The 16,322-nt window shown below is 56.6% G+C and overlaps 1 protein-coding gene across 1 annotated transcript; it reads left to right on the forward strand.

Annotated features, from left to right (window-relative positions):
• Positions 1–893: 893 nt before the first annotated feature.
• On the forward strand, positions 894–15,901 carry A1bg (alpha-1-B glycoprotein). The gene is made up of 9 exons (XM_071604885.1): positions 894–927; positions 1,001–1,036; positions 1,133–1,414; positions 1,743–2,015; positions 2,135–2,425; positions 2,927–3,223; positions 3,727–4,014; positions 4,621–4,739; positions 15,245–15,901. The coding sequence occupies exons 1-9, from the start codon at positions 894–896 to the stop codon at positions 15,899–15,901; spliced, it is 2,277 nt and encodes a 758-aa protein (XP_071460986.1).
• Positions 15,902–16,322: the final 421 nt, after the last annotated feature.

The following is a 16,322-nucleotide window of genomic DNA, read 5'->3' on the forward strand; positions in this document are numbered from 1 at the left end:
ATCACAATGGTAGTGCTTGCCTAGCATGTTCAAGGTCCTAAGTTCACTCCCCAGAACTGGGAGGGAAATAATAGTTGATCCTGGCTCTTACGGCTTGGATATGAGGCATCCCCCAAAGCCTCTGTGTAGGAATACTCAGAAGCAAAGTGACAAAATCACGAGAGCGGCAGCCTAATGACAAGCTGATTAACAGGCCCATGTTGTATCCTGTCTTCTTTGGTAAATACCCTTAGATGTCACATCTATTCCCCAGTTTATGCTAATTACAGGAGTGAGGCTTTGCAGCTCTACTGAGGTGTGATTGGGGTCCTCCAGAGTCAGCTTTCACACTCATCTCCCCAGAGCACCAGGCTCAGCAAAGGTCTCGGGGTTGGGGAGGGCAGGCTGTAGGTCATGGGGCCCTCACAAGGCACCTACCATGGGTGGCCTACACGACCGTAGGCTAGTTACTGGGGAACTTGGGCAGCCTGGGTAGTGTCCACAGCTGTGTCACCAGGAGAGGCTGGAGACACAGGTTTGAGCTGAGTGTCCTGAGTAACAGGTGGGACTTGATGGAGAAGTTGCAGCCCCCAGGCTTCCAGACAACCCAAGTAATTCACAGGGTCCCCCACCTCTGGGTCACTGTGGGGTGTGGCTCATGAGGGCAGGAGAGGACTCCACATTTCTTCTCAGAAAAGGACCCTAGTGCTGTGCATATGGATCACCAGTTATCCATTAATAGTACTATTGCTCAAGCCATGGTGGCTCCTGTCAGGTTCATCCTTGTCCCCAGTCCCAAAGCCTCTGTCCCTGCCTTTTGGGAAAGACAAACAAGGGAAGAGGTCAGTGCCCCAAGCCACCTGCCACTCTGTACAACACCACACTCGTAGGCAGTGGAGTGCGGGGTCACCACCATGTCTGTGCTGGTGGCCTCCCTGCTGCTCTGGGGTAAGGCATTGGGGTCTGGGCTACCCTGGGACAGGGCTATGTGAATGGAGCATCATGGGTGCTGTCTCTGCAGGTCTCACCCTGGACCCAGCAACCAAGGCAGCCGTGGGTAAGTGCAGGGCTGGGGCCTGGGGGACAGGGGGCCCCCAACTGTGGGGAGCCCCTGTCCCCCAGCACCAAGTTGACCTAGCGTCCCCTGCCCCAGTATTTGAGACCAAACCCAGCCTGTGGGCAGAGCCAGAATCGCTGCTGGAACCCTGGGCCAACGTGACCCTGCGGTGCCAGGCCCGGTGGCCCACCCTGGACTTCCAGCTGCTCAAGGGTGGGGTGATGCAGGAGCTCGTGCACCTAAGCGCACCCACCATGGAGCACCAGTTCCCGCTGGGAGCAGTGACCGGTGACCACCAGGGCCTCTACCGCTGCCGCTCAAGGCTTAGGGATGGGCGATGGACCGCACTGAGCAACCTCCTGGAAGTGACAGGGACAGGTGTGCAGGGCTGAGGATGGAGTCCAGGAGGCAGTGGGGCGGAAGCTGATGGGCAGTCTCCCTGCAAGTCACCTGGCTTCTGAGCCCGCTTCCCATCTGTCCAGCGGGGAGGATGTCTGTCCCCTCCCCAGAGGGCTGAGAATAAATGGCTGAATCCCCCGAGAGGGCTCAGGGCCCGTCCCTCCAGGCTTGCTCTTGCCTCCCTTAAAAATATGCTCCACCTACCTGGGTCCCTCCCCTTTTCAGAGTATGGGGTCCAGGTCCAGGTGAGCCACCCGGGTCCGAGTCAGGCAGAACCACTCACCCCCCCCCCCCGCCTCTTCCACAGAGCCCTTGCCCCCACCTTGGCTCTCCACGGAGCCGGTGCCCTGGATCACACCCGGCCTGAACACCACTCTGCTGTGTCACGGGGGGCTGTTGGGTGTCACCTTCCTGCTGAGGCGGGAAGGCGACGATGAATTTTTGGAGGTGGCTGAGGCCGGGCAGGGCAGAGAGGTCACTTTCCCAGTCCATCGGGCCGGCAATTACAGCTGCAGCTACCGGACCCACAGCGCAGGTGACCCCTCTGAGCCCAGCGCCACTGTGAGCATCGAGGAGATGAGTGAGTGTTGACCCCCCACACTGAGAGCCCGCGCGGGGCGTGGGAATTCAGAGAAGGAAGGTTGCTCCTGAGGCTGCTGGGCGGACTGGCGCCACCGCAGCGACCTCTCTGCCTCGCAGCCACGCCGCCGCCGCCAAGTTTAAATGCACAGTTCCCCGAGGTCCTGCGCCCGGGCGACCGCGCGACCCTCATCTGCGTGGCGCCCCTGGACGGCGTTCACTTCCAGCTGCGGCGGCGCGGAGAGGAGTTGCTGGTCCCCAGGAGCAGCACCAGCCCGGACCGCGTCTTCTTCCACCTGAACGCGGCGGACACGGGGGACAGCGGTCCCTACACCTGCCGCTACCGGCTGCGCTCCGAGGAAGCCGCCTGGTCCGCGGACAGCGCGCCCACGGAGCCGGTGTGGAGCGACGGTGAGTCAGGCGGCCGGCAGGGGCGGGCGGCGGGCGCTCGCGGCCCTCCCGGAGCCCGAGGGAGAGGTGGGACCTGCGCAAGCGCCTGGCAGAGGGTCCACGCGGCCACACCCAGGCCCCGCTGGGGATGAGTGGGCCAGGCGGCGGGTGCGGCAGGAGCCGTCTGTCCCGGGGCCAGGGCGGGCGGCGGGCCTCGAGCCCGGGGCCGCTAGTCCAGGCTCGCGGAGGCTCACACCGTGGGCCCCGGACCGCGAGCCCCAGGAGCGAGCTCCCGGGCGCCGCAGACCCCGCGGTGCCAGCCCCCGACCGAGGGCCGTCGGGCCCCCGGCGCCAAGCCGCCTCCCGGGAGCCGGTGTCCCTGGGCGGGGAAGCGCTGTGCGCTTGGCGGCAGGCGGTCCTTCGCGCGGCGGGATGTCTATAGCGGGAGCTGGGTCCCGGCAAAGGCAGGGACAGCTCAGGCCCAGCCGCCCTCGGCCAGGTCAGCCTCCTTCTCTTCCATAGAGACGCTGCCCGCGCCGGTGCTCGTGGTGGAGCCGGAGGGCACCAGCCCTGCGAGCGGCTCGCTCGTGCGGCTGCGGTGCCGCGCGCCCCGGGCGGGGCTGCGCTTCGCGCTCAGTCGCCAGGGCGCGGGCGGGCCGCGCCTGAGTGGCCTGCTGAGCCCCGCGGGGCCAGAGGCCGTCTTCGAGCTGCCCGAGGTGTCAGCCGCGGACACGGCCAACTACAGCTGCATCTACGTGGACCCGACGCCGCCCTTCGCGGGCTCGGCACGCAGCGCGCCTCTGGAACTGCGCGTAGACGGTGAGCACGGCGCGGGCAGGGCGTCTGCGTGGCGCTCACTCTCCCTCCTCGGAGGGCCCCGCGGCGCCTCCACTTGTGGCCGTGGGCTCCAGGTGGTGCTTGACCAGGGCCTGGGGGCCAGAGCCAGGTGTGCTCTCCAAAGCCCTTTTCGGGGCCGCGCCTCCGCAGGCGGGGTCCAGGGGTGATTCTCCCGAGCTCCGGGTCCCCTCATTGAGGTCTCCTGGGGAGGAGGCGGGCCAGAGACCGCCCTGCCGCCTGACCCTTGGGCCGTACTCCGCGGAGAACGCCGTTTCCTGGATGGCTTCTTCCCTTCCATGACGCTGGGGCCCCCACGGAACCTCGGGGCAGGCCGGGCCTGGGGGTCCCGTGGTCCTGGCGGACGTGACGCAGAGGCCAGATACAGACGTGACGGCTGGGTCGCGGGGCAGGGAGTGGAGGGGCAGACCCGCCGCGGGCACAGGGGTCTCGGGAGCGCCCGGGGCCTCACTGCGCACTGCGCGCAGGGCTGCTTCCCCGGCCGCGGCTCCGAGCCCTGTGGAGCGGGCCGGTGCCCGCGGGCCGCGACGCCGTCCTGCGCTGCGAGAGTCACGTGCCAGACGTCGCCTTCGAACTGCTGCGCGCGGGCGAGGAGGAGCCCTCGGTGACGTTCCGCACGGCGGGCAACTCGGCCGACCTGGTGCTGGAATTCGTGGGGCCCCAGCACGCGGGCAACTACAGCTGCCGCTACCACCCCTGGGGGGCCGGCTCCTTCCCGTCGCGGCTCAGCGACCCGGTGGAGCTCCTGGTGGCGGGTAAGCACCGGGCAGGAGGCCCGCGGGGCACCCGAGGGGGCGAGGCGGGCCACCTACCACGCCCCTTCCTTCCCCAGGGGTGACCCGGGCAGGGGCCCAGGCCTGGCTCCTGTCTCACTTCTCGGGTCTTATTGCCTAGGACGCTGATTCCGCTCTGGACCCACGTAGGTCGGCCACCCTCCTGCTGCAGCTGATGGCCACACCCTGGGAGGCTGGCAGCCCGTCCCTCGTTTCTCCTGGAAGTTAATAAATGTCAAGAATGTTTAGAACGTGTCTTTGTCAATAGGTTCCGAATTGAGATCTGTGTCCCGAAAAGTGGATGGGCTCTGGATTGGATCCTGAGGGTGGAGGACTAATTCTGGGTCCACACTTCCCAAAGTCCCTTTCTTTCTTTCTTTTTTCTAATATTTATTTTTAGTTGCAGTTGCATACCATATCTTTATTTGTTCATTTTTATGTGATGCTGAGGGTCGAACCCAGGGCCTCGCGCATGCTAGGCAAGCGCTCTACCGCTGAGCCACAACCCCGGGCCCCCCAAATCCCTTTCTTCCGCCTCCTCCACCAAGCTGCCTCCTACTCCCGAGGCACCTCTGTTCCGCCTGGCAGGTAGCCTGTCTCAGACCTCCCAACCCTGCTTTGACAGGGGCAGTCCCCACACCAGGCTGCATTCTGTGGTCTCCTCCTCCAAGTCTGATGGTGGTCCCGGATGGTGCCGGCAGAGCTGTGTAAGCCGCTGGATTCCTTGGTCTTCCGCTCTCCCACAGCTCTGACAACCCCGTGGACCACTGCTTGGTCCCTGCCTAGAGCTGGCTGGTGAGGTCCTGGCACACAGTAGGTGCGTTAGCATCATTAAGTAATGATAAAGTGTTCTGTGATGTCTACAAATGACTACGTCTTCCATGAATGATGTGAGCTCTTTCTCTAGCTGGGGGCTTATTAAATATATATATATATATAATGAGAGAGAGAGAGAGAGAGAGAGAGAGAGAGAGAGAGAGAGAGATGGAACCCTGGAGTGCTTAACCATTGAGCTACATCCTAGCCTTTTAAAAACTATTTTACTTAAAGTCAGAGTCTGGATAAGTTGCTGAGGCTGGCTTTGAACTCACCATCCTCCTGCCTCAGTCTCCCCTGCTGCTGGGATTACAGGCATGCACCACTATGCCTGGCTCAATTTTAAAAATGTTTTCAAAGATCTTTGGCTGTGTTAATTTTTCTATTGTCTGTTTTGTGTGTCATTCCCTTTCTTCTATTTCTGACTTAATTTTTCTGGGCCTGGAGTTTCACTTTCCAGAATGTTTATAAATTCAATTTAATATAGGACATTCTTTGGTTGATTTTAGTAGCTTCTGACTTTCAAGGCAGCAATTTCATCTAAGTTTTTTGATATAAGTGTACAGAGGTATTTGATATGTTCCTTTATTGTGCTTTTAATATCTGTGCTATAGCCTGTGTCATTCTTGATGTTAGTACAGGTTAAGTATCTCTTAACCAAAATGCACGGGAACAGCTCTTCTCTCTGCCCTCTTCCTCTTCTTTCTCTCCTCTCTCTACCCTTTCTCTCTCTTTCTGTCCTCCTTCTCTTCTCTCTCTGCCCCTCCTTCGGGCAGCCCCCCAATAAAATCTCTTGGTTGGATGTCCATCTCAGGTGAGTCACTCACCTTTCATTGGTGCCCTGACTCGGATGGGGCTCCCCTGCCTTTAGCAGGATCCCATCCCATCAGAGATCACCTGAGCGGAGACCAACCTACGCCCATCTTCTCCATCGCCTAATTCGCATCCACCATCGGCCTACAAATTGGCTCATCAAGTGGCTCACCTGGTTCTCGGAGTTCCTTCTCACTCTTAAAATATCAGACTGGCTGAAGGTGTGACGCTCTTTTCTGTCTTGTGTGGTGCTGGGGATTGAACTCAGGGGTCCTCTACCCCTGGGCTGCACCCACAGCACTTTTGTTTTTTTGAGACAGGGTCCATGTTGCTGAGGCTGGCCTAGAACCTGTGATCCTCTTGCCTCAGCCTCCTGTGAAGCTGGGATTACAGGTGTGCACCACGGCACCCAGTTAAAGTTCACTTTTCCAAAGTGCCCAATTTGGTGGCTTGAGTATATTCACCAGATTAGGACATGGTGTCTGCTGAAGTACCTGGTGTTCTCAAGTCCCGAGCTGCCAGTGCCTGGCCATGTGACCTCAGCAGTCAGTTATATCCCCAGCCCCTGGCACCACAGGGACGCCCCTGTCCTCTGTGATACTGTATACAGATTACCTGGCAGACTGACCAGCAAGCACAGTCCCTCAGTAGATTCCTCTTTCCCCTGCCTGCCCTTCAGACGGACATGGACGTCCCACGGTAAAGTGGCAGAGAAGCCTGGAGCCTTGGTAGATGGAGGCCAGGCACATGGGGGACAGCAAAGTGGAGCTGGGCGCCTCAGTCAGAGCCAGAAGAGGGGTCAGGTGTGGTACAGTGATCTTGTCCCTGCTCTATGGAGGAGGCCACGGAGGTTCAGGAAGTCACCCTGGGAGCAGGCTCTGCAGCTGCACGGCAGGCTCATGCCAATCTTGTTCCTGCCAGCGTGTGGGAAGCTGGGCTACCACGTCACTGGAGCCCTCAGTTTCTGCCATGTGTGGCCAGCTCTGCCTGTGCCCGGGCTCTCCCTGGGTCTCACCTTCCTGCTCTGAACCTCTTCAGTCTTTGTGGTCTGTGTATTCGTGACAGAGGGACCATGTGATGGAGATGCTGAGGGTGACAGTGACCAGTGCATGATGTGGCAGGTTGAGTGCCTCACACAGGATGGGGTCATCAAAGCAGAGGCCTGAAGACACCCTGATAACAAGGAACAGAACCTGGACATCAGTTACACGCTGGACCTTGGAAGAGGGGCAAGGCTGCAGAGTTGGTGAAGGGCGGCAATCACGGAATCCACGGCACCAGGGGCTCGAGGGCCCTTGGAAGGGAAGACTCAATGCAGACACATGTTGAGTCACTGCCTGCCAGCTGGCCTGGGCACAAGGGCTCTTGCCCTGCAGGGTGCAGATCTGGGAGCCTGTATGTGTCGGGACAATGTGGAGTGCTGTGGCTGCCCAGGGAAAGCACCAGCCATGATGGTGACATCAGTCAGGGCCTGTTGCATCAGTGCACTGAAACACTGAGCCCTCAGGCCCTGCACAGATCCCATGCTCTGCAGTTGTAAAGGGACGGGTAGGAGGTGAGAGAGAGGGCAGGGTGCCTGGAAGCAGAGAGGAGTGGAGTCTGCTTGAGGAGGCGGGAACATGAGAGACATCCCAAAGGAAAGAGAAGTACAGGCAGCAAAGGCGCGAAGTGGGGGAAGTATGACTTTTTAGGAACCAACGCCGTTCCAAGAGGCTGTGTACACAAGGCCGGAGAAGAACAGGTCACGGAGCCGCAGGTGAGGAGTCCGGCTTGCCCCAGGCGGCACTCTGGAACCACAGTCACAGCTCTGCACACAAGCCAGGGGCAGCCTTTGTTCGCACACTTGAGAATGGTCGAAAGGCTGCTCGGGTCCCAGGGTGACGTGTGTCTTGGCCAACGTGTGACCGTTCAGGAAGGTCTGCTGTAGGTGGAGAGCTTCCCACCAGAGCGACACAGTCAGCTTCAGGTGCCAGGCCCAGGAGGACGCAGCAGGGGAGAGAATGATGGCAGGAAGGGGACCCTGTTGTCACCCAGGCGGGAGGCGCGGAGGGCTGCATGAGGTGGTGGAAGGGGTGCACTGGAGATCGGCCTCGGGTGAAACACACGGGTGCGTGAGGCAAGCCAGAGGGGAGAGGGCGTGGGCAGCAGCATGGAGGAACAGGAGAATGAGAGACGGTCTGGCGAGGGTCTCACGGGAGGCAGGCTCAGGGAGGAGTGGACCCTGGGTGCAAAGGCACAGAGGAGTCGCGGCAGGCGTCCTTTACTGAGCAGCACAGAAGCAGTGAGAAGCGCAGTCCCAGAGAGCATGGCTGGTTTCCCTGCCCGGAGCCTTGGGGACACCTGCGCCCTGACAGACGCGTGCCTCCACTTGCCCCAGCCCCGAGAACCCATCCACATCCAAGCTCAGCTGCCTCTGGGACTGACCTGAGTGGGATATTAAGGAAAGTAGGACCCTTCTGGAAGCTGCCCAGCTGGCTGAATCACTCTGTCCTGGTCCTCAAATGCAGATTCTCTGACAGCCCTGGTCTGCCGTCAGGCTCCCGGGGGGCGGGGTGGGGCTTGTCATCACCCACCCTGTTCTCGACTCAGGGCTCAGGACTGGTAGAAGCTGAGGCTCTGAGGAAGGCTCAGTTCTGTCCCGAGAGCAACTCCAGTCACTGCAGACCTTGACGTGGACCCTCAGGTGCCCAGGAGGGCTGAGCTGCGGCTGAAGGCTTCCCACGTTGCTGCACCTGTGGGGCTTCTCCCTGGTGTGGGTCTTCTGGTGCTCCATGAGGGAGGAGCTCTGTGCGAAGGCCTTGGGGCAGACCTGGCCCCGGTAGGGCTTCTCTCCAGAGTGGACTCGCAGGTGCCAGATCAGAGCCGAGGAGTCGCTGAAGGCTCTGCCGCACGCATCGCACCTGTAGGGCTTCTCCCCAGTGTGGACCCTCTGTGGACCCCCAGTGTGGGCCAGGTGGGTGACGCGGCTGAAGGCCTTCCACACTCACTGCGGCATGCGGCGTCTTCTGGGATGGCCCTTTGGTGAGCCCCGAGGGCTGAGGTGCCTGGAATGTTCTCCTACATCCAGCACACCTGGACTTCTCCCCTGAGTGTGTGAAGGGAGGTGCTGCCCCCCCACCAGCCAACAGACCACCCCTCCCCGAGGGAGCCCTGGTAGGCAGTGTTGGTGACTCAGCATGCCAGGCAAGCGCTCTACCGCTGGGCTACACTCCCAGCCCCTGGGCCCATTTCCAAAAGGAAGCATCTCACTTGGTGTCTTGGAGGACACAAGGCTGCCCTCCCACACCTCCCAAACTGCATCACGGGTTCTGATTTTCCCTACCCCTACCAACTCTCCATCCTTCAGGGGTCCTGATTTTAGCTTAAGCGTCGGAAGAAAAACCTCAGGTGGAACTGAGTTGAAAGAGGCAAGAGAGGCCAGGCAGGGGTGCTATCCCAGCAACTCAGGAGGCTGAGGCAGGAGGATCACAAGTTCGAGGTCAGTCTTAGCAACATATTGAAACCCTGTCCCCAAAATAAGAAGGGCTGAGGGATGTAGCTTAGTGGTGAAGCACCACTGGACTCTCTTCAGTGCGTGAACACACACACCAAGCACCGCAGAGACAGGGAGTGACTGTGCTCACATGGCTGCCACACTTGCTTCCCCAGGGAGGACCCCAGCTCCGAGGATGGCTGCACCCCTCACACCACACTGCTCTGGCCTGGGGGAGTCGCAGTGCTCAGCGAGCACTGGCTGGACAAGGGGTCCATCTGGATGCCAATGACCGTGACAGTTCCCACAGAAGCCCAGTGGATGCCTGCTGCCAGGAGTGCCCACCTGGCCACTCAAGCTCCTGGGAGGCCCAAGACCCACCCCTCATGAAGCGCCGTGAAGGAAGACGGTGGCTGAGGGGCAGCTGGAGAGCAGGACGTGTGAGGGAAAGGCATGCCGGCACTGACCTGCCCTTCATGGGTGCAAAGGGCGCCTGAGGGGCTTCATCTGGCCAGGTTCACAGGATGCTCCGGGGGAGGAGGCAGGTCGAGGGTGAAGTGACCGCTGCTCTAGTCCAGTCAAGCTCAGTGGCCCAGGAACCAGGCCCTGGCCTCAGTCTGTGTTGGCCGGCCCTTGCCTGGACCTGTCTCCCTTGCTGCAAGGTAGGGTGCAACTCACTTGCGGCAGTGCTGCTGGCCACAGACACAGGTACATGTGACAGGCGTACAAGGAGAGGAGAACAGATTTCAGGTCCAGGCCTGCCTGTTACAGTCACCCCTCACCACTCTGTGAGCCCCAGTACTGCGTGCATTTTGAAAAGCTGGGGAAGGGAGCTCCTGGGGTCACTTGGTCAGCAGGTACAGAGCTGGGCAGAACACAGGTGTCTGCTGTCCCTCCTCCACAGGGGCTTCTCCTCACAACCATCCCGACTCTAGAGGAACCGTGAGCAGTGAATGCTGGTGGGGGCCAGCCAGTGGGAAGCCACTGCACTACTCCTGGGGGCAATCATGTCACAAGAGCATTAAGTGGTCATGCCTCTGGCTCAGTATCAACCCTTCTTCTCAGAATCCAGCCCCACTTGTAGATGGGGGAGCTACTGACATTTGTAGAGGGACAGCACTTCCTTTTGGGGCCTGTTCTTCACATGCAGGACTTTAACACACCTGCTCCCACCCCAGAATACAGCAAGCTTCCTCCCCTAGTCATCATAACACAAACACACCCCACACATTTCTACACGGCCCCTGAGGGCAATTTTCTGAAATATTCAGAAAATGGATAGAAAATGCATGTCAAAAAATGTTATTTATGATGGATTTCACAAAGGAAAGCAAAGGCTGGTAATCCCAGCAACTCAGGAGGCTGAGGCAGGAGGACCACAAGTTTGAGACCAGAGTCAGTAACTTAGCGAGAGCCTGTTTCAAAATAAAAACTAAGAAGGGCTGGGGATGTAGCTCAGTGGTAAAGTGTCCCTGGGTTCCATCCCCAGTACCAGGATAAAAAAATAAATAAATAAAGTTAAGTGGCTGAGACGGAGACACCAGTAAGTAAATGAATATATATCTTGTAGTGGTTTAAAATAAGCTCATGAATTTTTGTTTTTATCTTTGTGGTGCTGGGGATTGGAATCCGGGTCTCACACATGCTAGGCAAGTGTTCTACCATTGGTCTACATCTAACATAACATTTTCACACGTCATGAAAACTTTGTGAGCTTCTGGATTGTGGATGTCATTTGGTGGTGGAGCCCTTTCTCAGCATGTGCAAGGCTCTGGGCTTGATCCCCAGCACAGGAAAAAAAGAAAGAAAGAAAGTGGTTAAAGAGTCAGGATAATAATTTATAGACAGTTTAGACAAGTTTTTGGTATAAAAAATACAATATTGGAAAGTGTTAAGTAGCAGTTTCAGGTGGGTCCCTCTGGGTTCTAGGGCTATGAAATTTCTGCTTAAAAATGTATATTTATAAATATATATATTTCTTTTTAATATTCACTTTTTAGTTATAGGTAGACACAATATCTCTATTTTATTTTTGTGTGGTACTGAGGATCAAACCCAGTGCCTCACACATGCTAGGAGAGTGCTCTACCTCTGAGCCACAACCCCAGCCCATGTGTGTATATATGTATGTGTGTGTATATATATATATATATATATATATATATATATATATATTTCATATATATATTCATTCATATTGAATGAAGCTGAGCACGGTGGCGTACATCTATAATTCCAGTGACTCAGGAGGCTAAGGAAGAAAGTTCCCAAGTTGGAGGTCACTCTGGGCAACTTTGAGAGATCCTATCTCAAAATAAAAATGGCTGAAGGAATGGCATTGTGGCTCAGTGGTAGCGCGCTCGCCTAGCAAGCGTGAGGCCCTGGGTTTGATCCTCAGTACCACATACAATCAAGTAAAAGGTACTGTGTCCAACTACAACTAAAAAATAAAAAAACCTAAAATAAATAAATAAAAATGGCTGAAGATTGGGCTGGGGATGTGGCTCAAGCGGTAGTGTGCTCACCTGGCATGTGCGTGGCGCTGGGTTCGATCCTCAGCACCACATGCAAATAAAGATGTTGTGTTCGCTGAAAAACTAAAACAATAAATATTAAAAATATTAAAAAAATTCTCTCTCTCTTTAAAAAGAAAAATGGCTGAGGATGTAGTTTAGTGACAGAGTGCCCAAGCGTCCCTTAGTTCAATCCACAATGTGTGTAAGACACACACATATATACACACCCACACAACTTTTTTATATGTATTTATTTATATATACCTTATATATTTATATATATTTCACTCTTCCAGTGGCATTTATTTATTTAATTTTTAAGATATTTTTAGTTGTAGATGGACACTTTATTTCTTTTTATGTGGTGCTGAGGATTGAACCCAGTGCCTCACACATACTAGGCAAGCATTCCACCCTTGAGCTACAGCTCCTATTTATTTATTTATTTATTTTACTAGGGATTGAACCCAGGGGTGCTCAACCACTGAGTTACATCCCCATCCCTTTTCATTTTTTACCTTGAGAGGCAGGATCTCAATTGCCCAAGTTAGTGGGATTTTTTTTTTTTGGGGGGGTGCTGGTTGTTAATTTGCAGTCTTCCTGCCTCAGCTCCCCAGGTCACTGGGATTACAGGTGGGCGTCACTGCACCACATCCCTCCCCAGATCCCCAGGTCACTGGGATTACAGGTGGGCGTCACTGCACCACATCCCTCCCCAGATCCCCAGGTCACTGGGATTACAGGTGGGCGTCACTGCACCACATCCCTCCCCAACTCCCCAGGTCACTGGGATTACAGGTGGGCGTCACTGCACCACATCCCTCCCCAGATCCCAGGTCACTGGGATTACAGTAGGTGTCACTGCACCACATCCCTCCCCAGATCCCAGGTCACTGGGATTATAGATGGGTGTCACTGCACTACATCCCTCCCCAGATCCCCAGGTCACTGGGATTACAGGTGGGCGTCACTGCACCACATCCCTCCCCAGATCCCAGGTCACTGCACCACATCCTGCCCCAGCTCCCTGGGTCCCTGGGATTACAGGTACCAGGTACGTGTCACTGTATCACAGGTTTGCATAGTCATCACCAAGCCTAATTTCAGAGAATTTTCATCTTTCTACAGATACCTGTGAGCAGTCACTGCCCATCTCCCTTCCTCCCAGCCCCTGGCAGGTACTAGTCTGTGTTGGTTGATTTGCTTAATATTAACACTTAATATAAACAGGATCACGTATGATCTTTTGTGTCTGCCTTCTTTCACAGAAAGTAAAGTTTTTTAGGTTCATCTATACCTTAGCATATATCAGTACTTCATGTATTTTCATAACTAAATAGTATTCCATTGTATAGATATACTATGTATTTTTTATCATTTCGTCGACTGATGGCCATTTGGTTATATTAAATCTTGAGCTAACTGCTGCTGTGAATATTTATGTACAGTTTTACATAGGCAAGTGTTTTCAGTTCTCCTAGATATATACCTAGGAGTGGAATGGGGAATGAAACAATAACTTCAGACTTTTTATTTTATTGTTTTTGTACTGGGAATTGAACCCAGGGTTGCTTAACCATGAAGCTACATCCCTAGCCCCTTTATTTTGAGACTTGCTAAGTTGCTTAGGGCCTCACTAAGTTGCTGAGGCTGGTTTTAAACCTGGGATCCTTCTGCCTCACCTCCTGAGTGGCTGGAATCACAGGCACGTGCCATCTCACTGGGTTGCCTTTTTTTTTTTTTTTTTTTTTGTACCAGGGATTGAACCCAGGAGCACTTACCAGGTTACCACTGAGACTCATTTTCAGCCCCTCCTAGCCTGGTTTTTTACTTTCTATTTTGAAACAAGGTCTTGCTAAGTTGCTTAGGGCTTTGCTAAGTTGCTAAGGCTGGCTTTGAAGTTGTAATCTTCCTCCAGAGCCACTGGGATTAAAGCACTACCACATCCAGCTCACCTTTTTTTTGGTACTAGGGATTGAACCCGGGGCACTTAACCTCTGAGCCACACACATCCCCAGCCCCCCCCCTTTTTTTAAAAAAGAGAGAGAGAATTTTTTTTAATATTTATTTTTTAGTTTTTCGGCAGACACATCTTTATTTTTATGTGGTGCTGAGGATCAAACCCAGCGCCCTGCGCATGCCAGGCGAGTGCGCTACCGCTTGAGCCACCTCCCCAGCCCCCCCAGCCCTTTTTTATATTTATTTAGAGTCAGCATCTCGCTGACTCTAAATAAATATAAAAGCTTAGGGCCTTGCTGAGTTGCTGAGGCTGACCTTGAACTCACGATCCCCCTGCCTCAGCTTTGTGAGCCAGAGACTAACTTGACTTTTTTAACCAACAGCTAGGTTGTTCTTCAAAGTGACTGCTCCATATTACATACCAGGGGCTGTGGGAGAGGGCTCCAATTTCTCTACATCCTTGTAAAGTTCCTTTATATTATTTTATAATTCTGTTATTTTTCTCTATATTTTCTACTCGTCACAGTGAAATTCTCTTTTTTTCACACTCAAGGTAAACACCTCAATTGGAATGTAACCTCTCTTAGGAGATGGCTTTGGCCATATGTTCCTCCTAATCCCAGGACCTGCCTTTTCCTCTGGTCCATGACACCCCTGGGTAAAGGTGTTTATAGCTCTCTCTCTTTCCCTGCTCAGGGAAGCCACTCCGCACAGGGACGCAGCAAGCCTAAGAAGGATCCACGGCCTTGGGCACAGGAAGAAGGGAATGTCAGTAGAACAAGACCCCATCCTGAAACCCTTGATTCAGCCATAAAGCTCACCTGGGCCTCTTACTGGCTGGCTCTTGCTGTGACTGCCCTCCACGGTGGCCGGTGCCCCTGCTGTTCGGTCCTCCTGAAATTCCTCTCTGCATCTAATTCCTCCTGGTTATCGCAGCCTTTCCTTAGCGGCCGGCTCTAGGAACCAGCCTGACAGGCCACGCAGGACAGCAGGCCAAGTCCATTTCCAGAGTGCTCTAGTCTCCACCAGTCCCCATTCTGCGACACTCGCTCTGCGTAAACTCCTGGCGGGTCTCTGAGACAGAAAATAAACCTTCCTCAGGCCCAGGTGCTGGCGCACGCCTGTAATCCAGGGCTTCCGAGGCTGAAGGAGGAGGATCACGAGTTCAAAGTCAGCCTCAGCAAAGGCCAGGCACTAAGCAACTCTGTGAGACCCCGTCTCTAGATAAAAGCTGAAATAGGGCTGGGGCTGTGGTCAGTGGTCGAGTGCCCCTGAGTTCAATCCCAGGTACCAAAAAGAGAAAAGAAAAAGAAAAAATAAATCGACCTTCCTTAGAGTCCTGCTGACCGCATGTCAAGATGGTCCCCCATGTGCAGCTGCTCAGCCGCTTCCGAGCCCTTGCTGGTACCCCGCCATACAAGCGCCTATCTCAGAGGCTGGCCAGGAGGTTGGGGCACCCGCGACAGCGTCCCGCCCAGGCCTGGCCCACAGACACGCAGCCCACGGGCTCGGCGGCCGCACAGCCCCCACCACGCACGCGCCGACTGGGGGGTCTCCACGACCCAGCCCGCGGGTCTCGAGCTGCGGGCGGAGAGCACCAGCCCCTCCACTTGGTCGATCTCTGGGTCACCCACAGTTCGGTCCCCTGACCAACGCCGCCATCACACGGTGGCGAGCCGCCCCCACCTGCGGTCCGCCGTCAGACTCGGGCCCCGCGTCTCGGGTTCGTGTCGCTGAGCTCCGTCGGCAGCGGGGTCCCCGTCACAGCAGCCGTCACACCCCGACCCCGTCGCCCCCGCTTCCGTCAGGGCACCGCAGGGGTCGGCGGGACCACTCCGGCCGGGCGGCGCGGTTCGCCAGGTGCCGCCGGCGCCGGGGACCGAGGCTCGCACCGCGCACTCCGCGCCCCCCCCCCGCGCCGACCGCGACGGCGCCCGGTCCTCACGCGCCCCACCAGGCCGCTCCGCCCGCCGGCGCCGGCCTCGCCTTCGGCGCCCGGGGCTGCTCGCTGGTCCTCGGGAGCGACGGAGGCCCCAGCCGGCCGCGCGCCCCACGCCCGCCAAGTCCGGACTACAAGTCCCAGAAGGCTCTGCGCCGTGGCCCGGGCGCCGCCTGGGCGAGGGTGCCCGAGCCGGGCCGTGGTGAGGTTCCAGGTAGAAGGGGTGGGGCTCGAACCCGCAGCGTGATCGGCGGGTGGGAGGGCGTGGCGGCGTGTCAAGGGCCCGGCTGCCTTCGAGGGCGTGGCCTCCCGGTGAGGGGCGCGGCTACCCTGCTGTGGGGTGGCTGCGTGTGAGGGCGTGGCTGCCCTGCGGGGGCGTGGCTGTCCTGCGGGGGCGTGGCTCCTCTGTGGGGGTCCTGGGTGCCGCGTGTCGGAGATGCGGTGGGACCGGGCAAGTCCTTCAAAAGCAGCTCAGATCTCAGCTGGCACCAGCAGGTGAGTATGAGCACACCTGCATGTGGAAAATAGTGCTTGTCACGCACCGGAGAAGCACAGCGGGGAAAGGCCACTTGCAGACTGCCGTGGTGTCCAGATCTTCATTCAGAACTAACAGCTCAGCCAGCGCCAGCAGATCCACACAGGTGAGAAGCCCTGTGCCTGCTTAGAGTGTGGAAAGGCCTTCATCCAGTGCTCACACAACAGTCAGCCGCAGTGCGTTCACACAGTGAGAAGCTGCATGCACAATAAATAAATACCATGGCACCAAGTCTTGGGT

The sequence above is a fragment of the Marmota flaviventris genome, chromosome 18, assembly GCF_047511675.1.
Source record: "Marmota flaviventris isolate mMarFla1 chromosome 18, mMarFla1.hap1, whole genome shotgun sequence".
Lineage (NCBI taxonomy): Eukaryota > Metazoa > Chordata > Mammalia > Rodentia > Sciuridae > Marmota > Marmota flaviventris.

What these genes read in the sequence shown, in the direction of transcription:
- A1bg (XM_071604885.1), top strand. Translation starts at nt 894, where the DNA reads ATGTCTGTGCTGGTGGCCTCCCTGCTGCTCTGGG. An exon ending in GGCCTCCCTGCTGCTCTGGG is followed by an intron (nt 928 to 1,000) that starts GTAAGGCATTGG and finishes CTGTCTCTGCAG; the next exon opens with GTCTCACCCTGGACCCAGCA. An exon ending in GGAGCCGGTGTGGAGCGACG is followed by an intron (nt 2,426 to 2,926) that starts GTGAGTCAGGCG and finishes TCTCTTCCATAG; the next exon opens with AGACGCTGCCCGCGCCGGTG.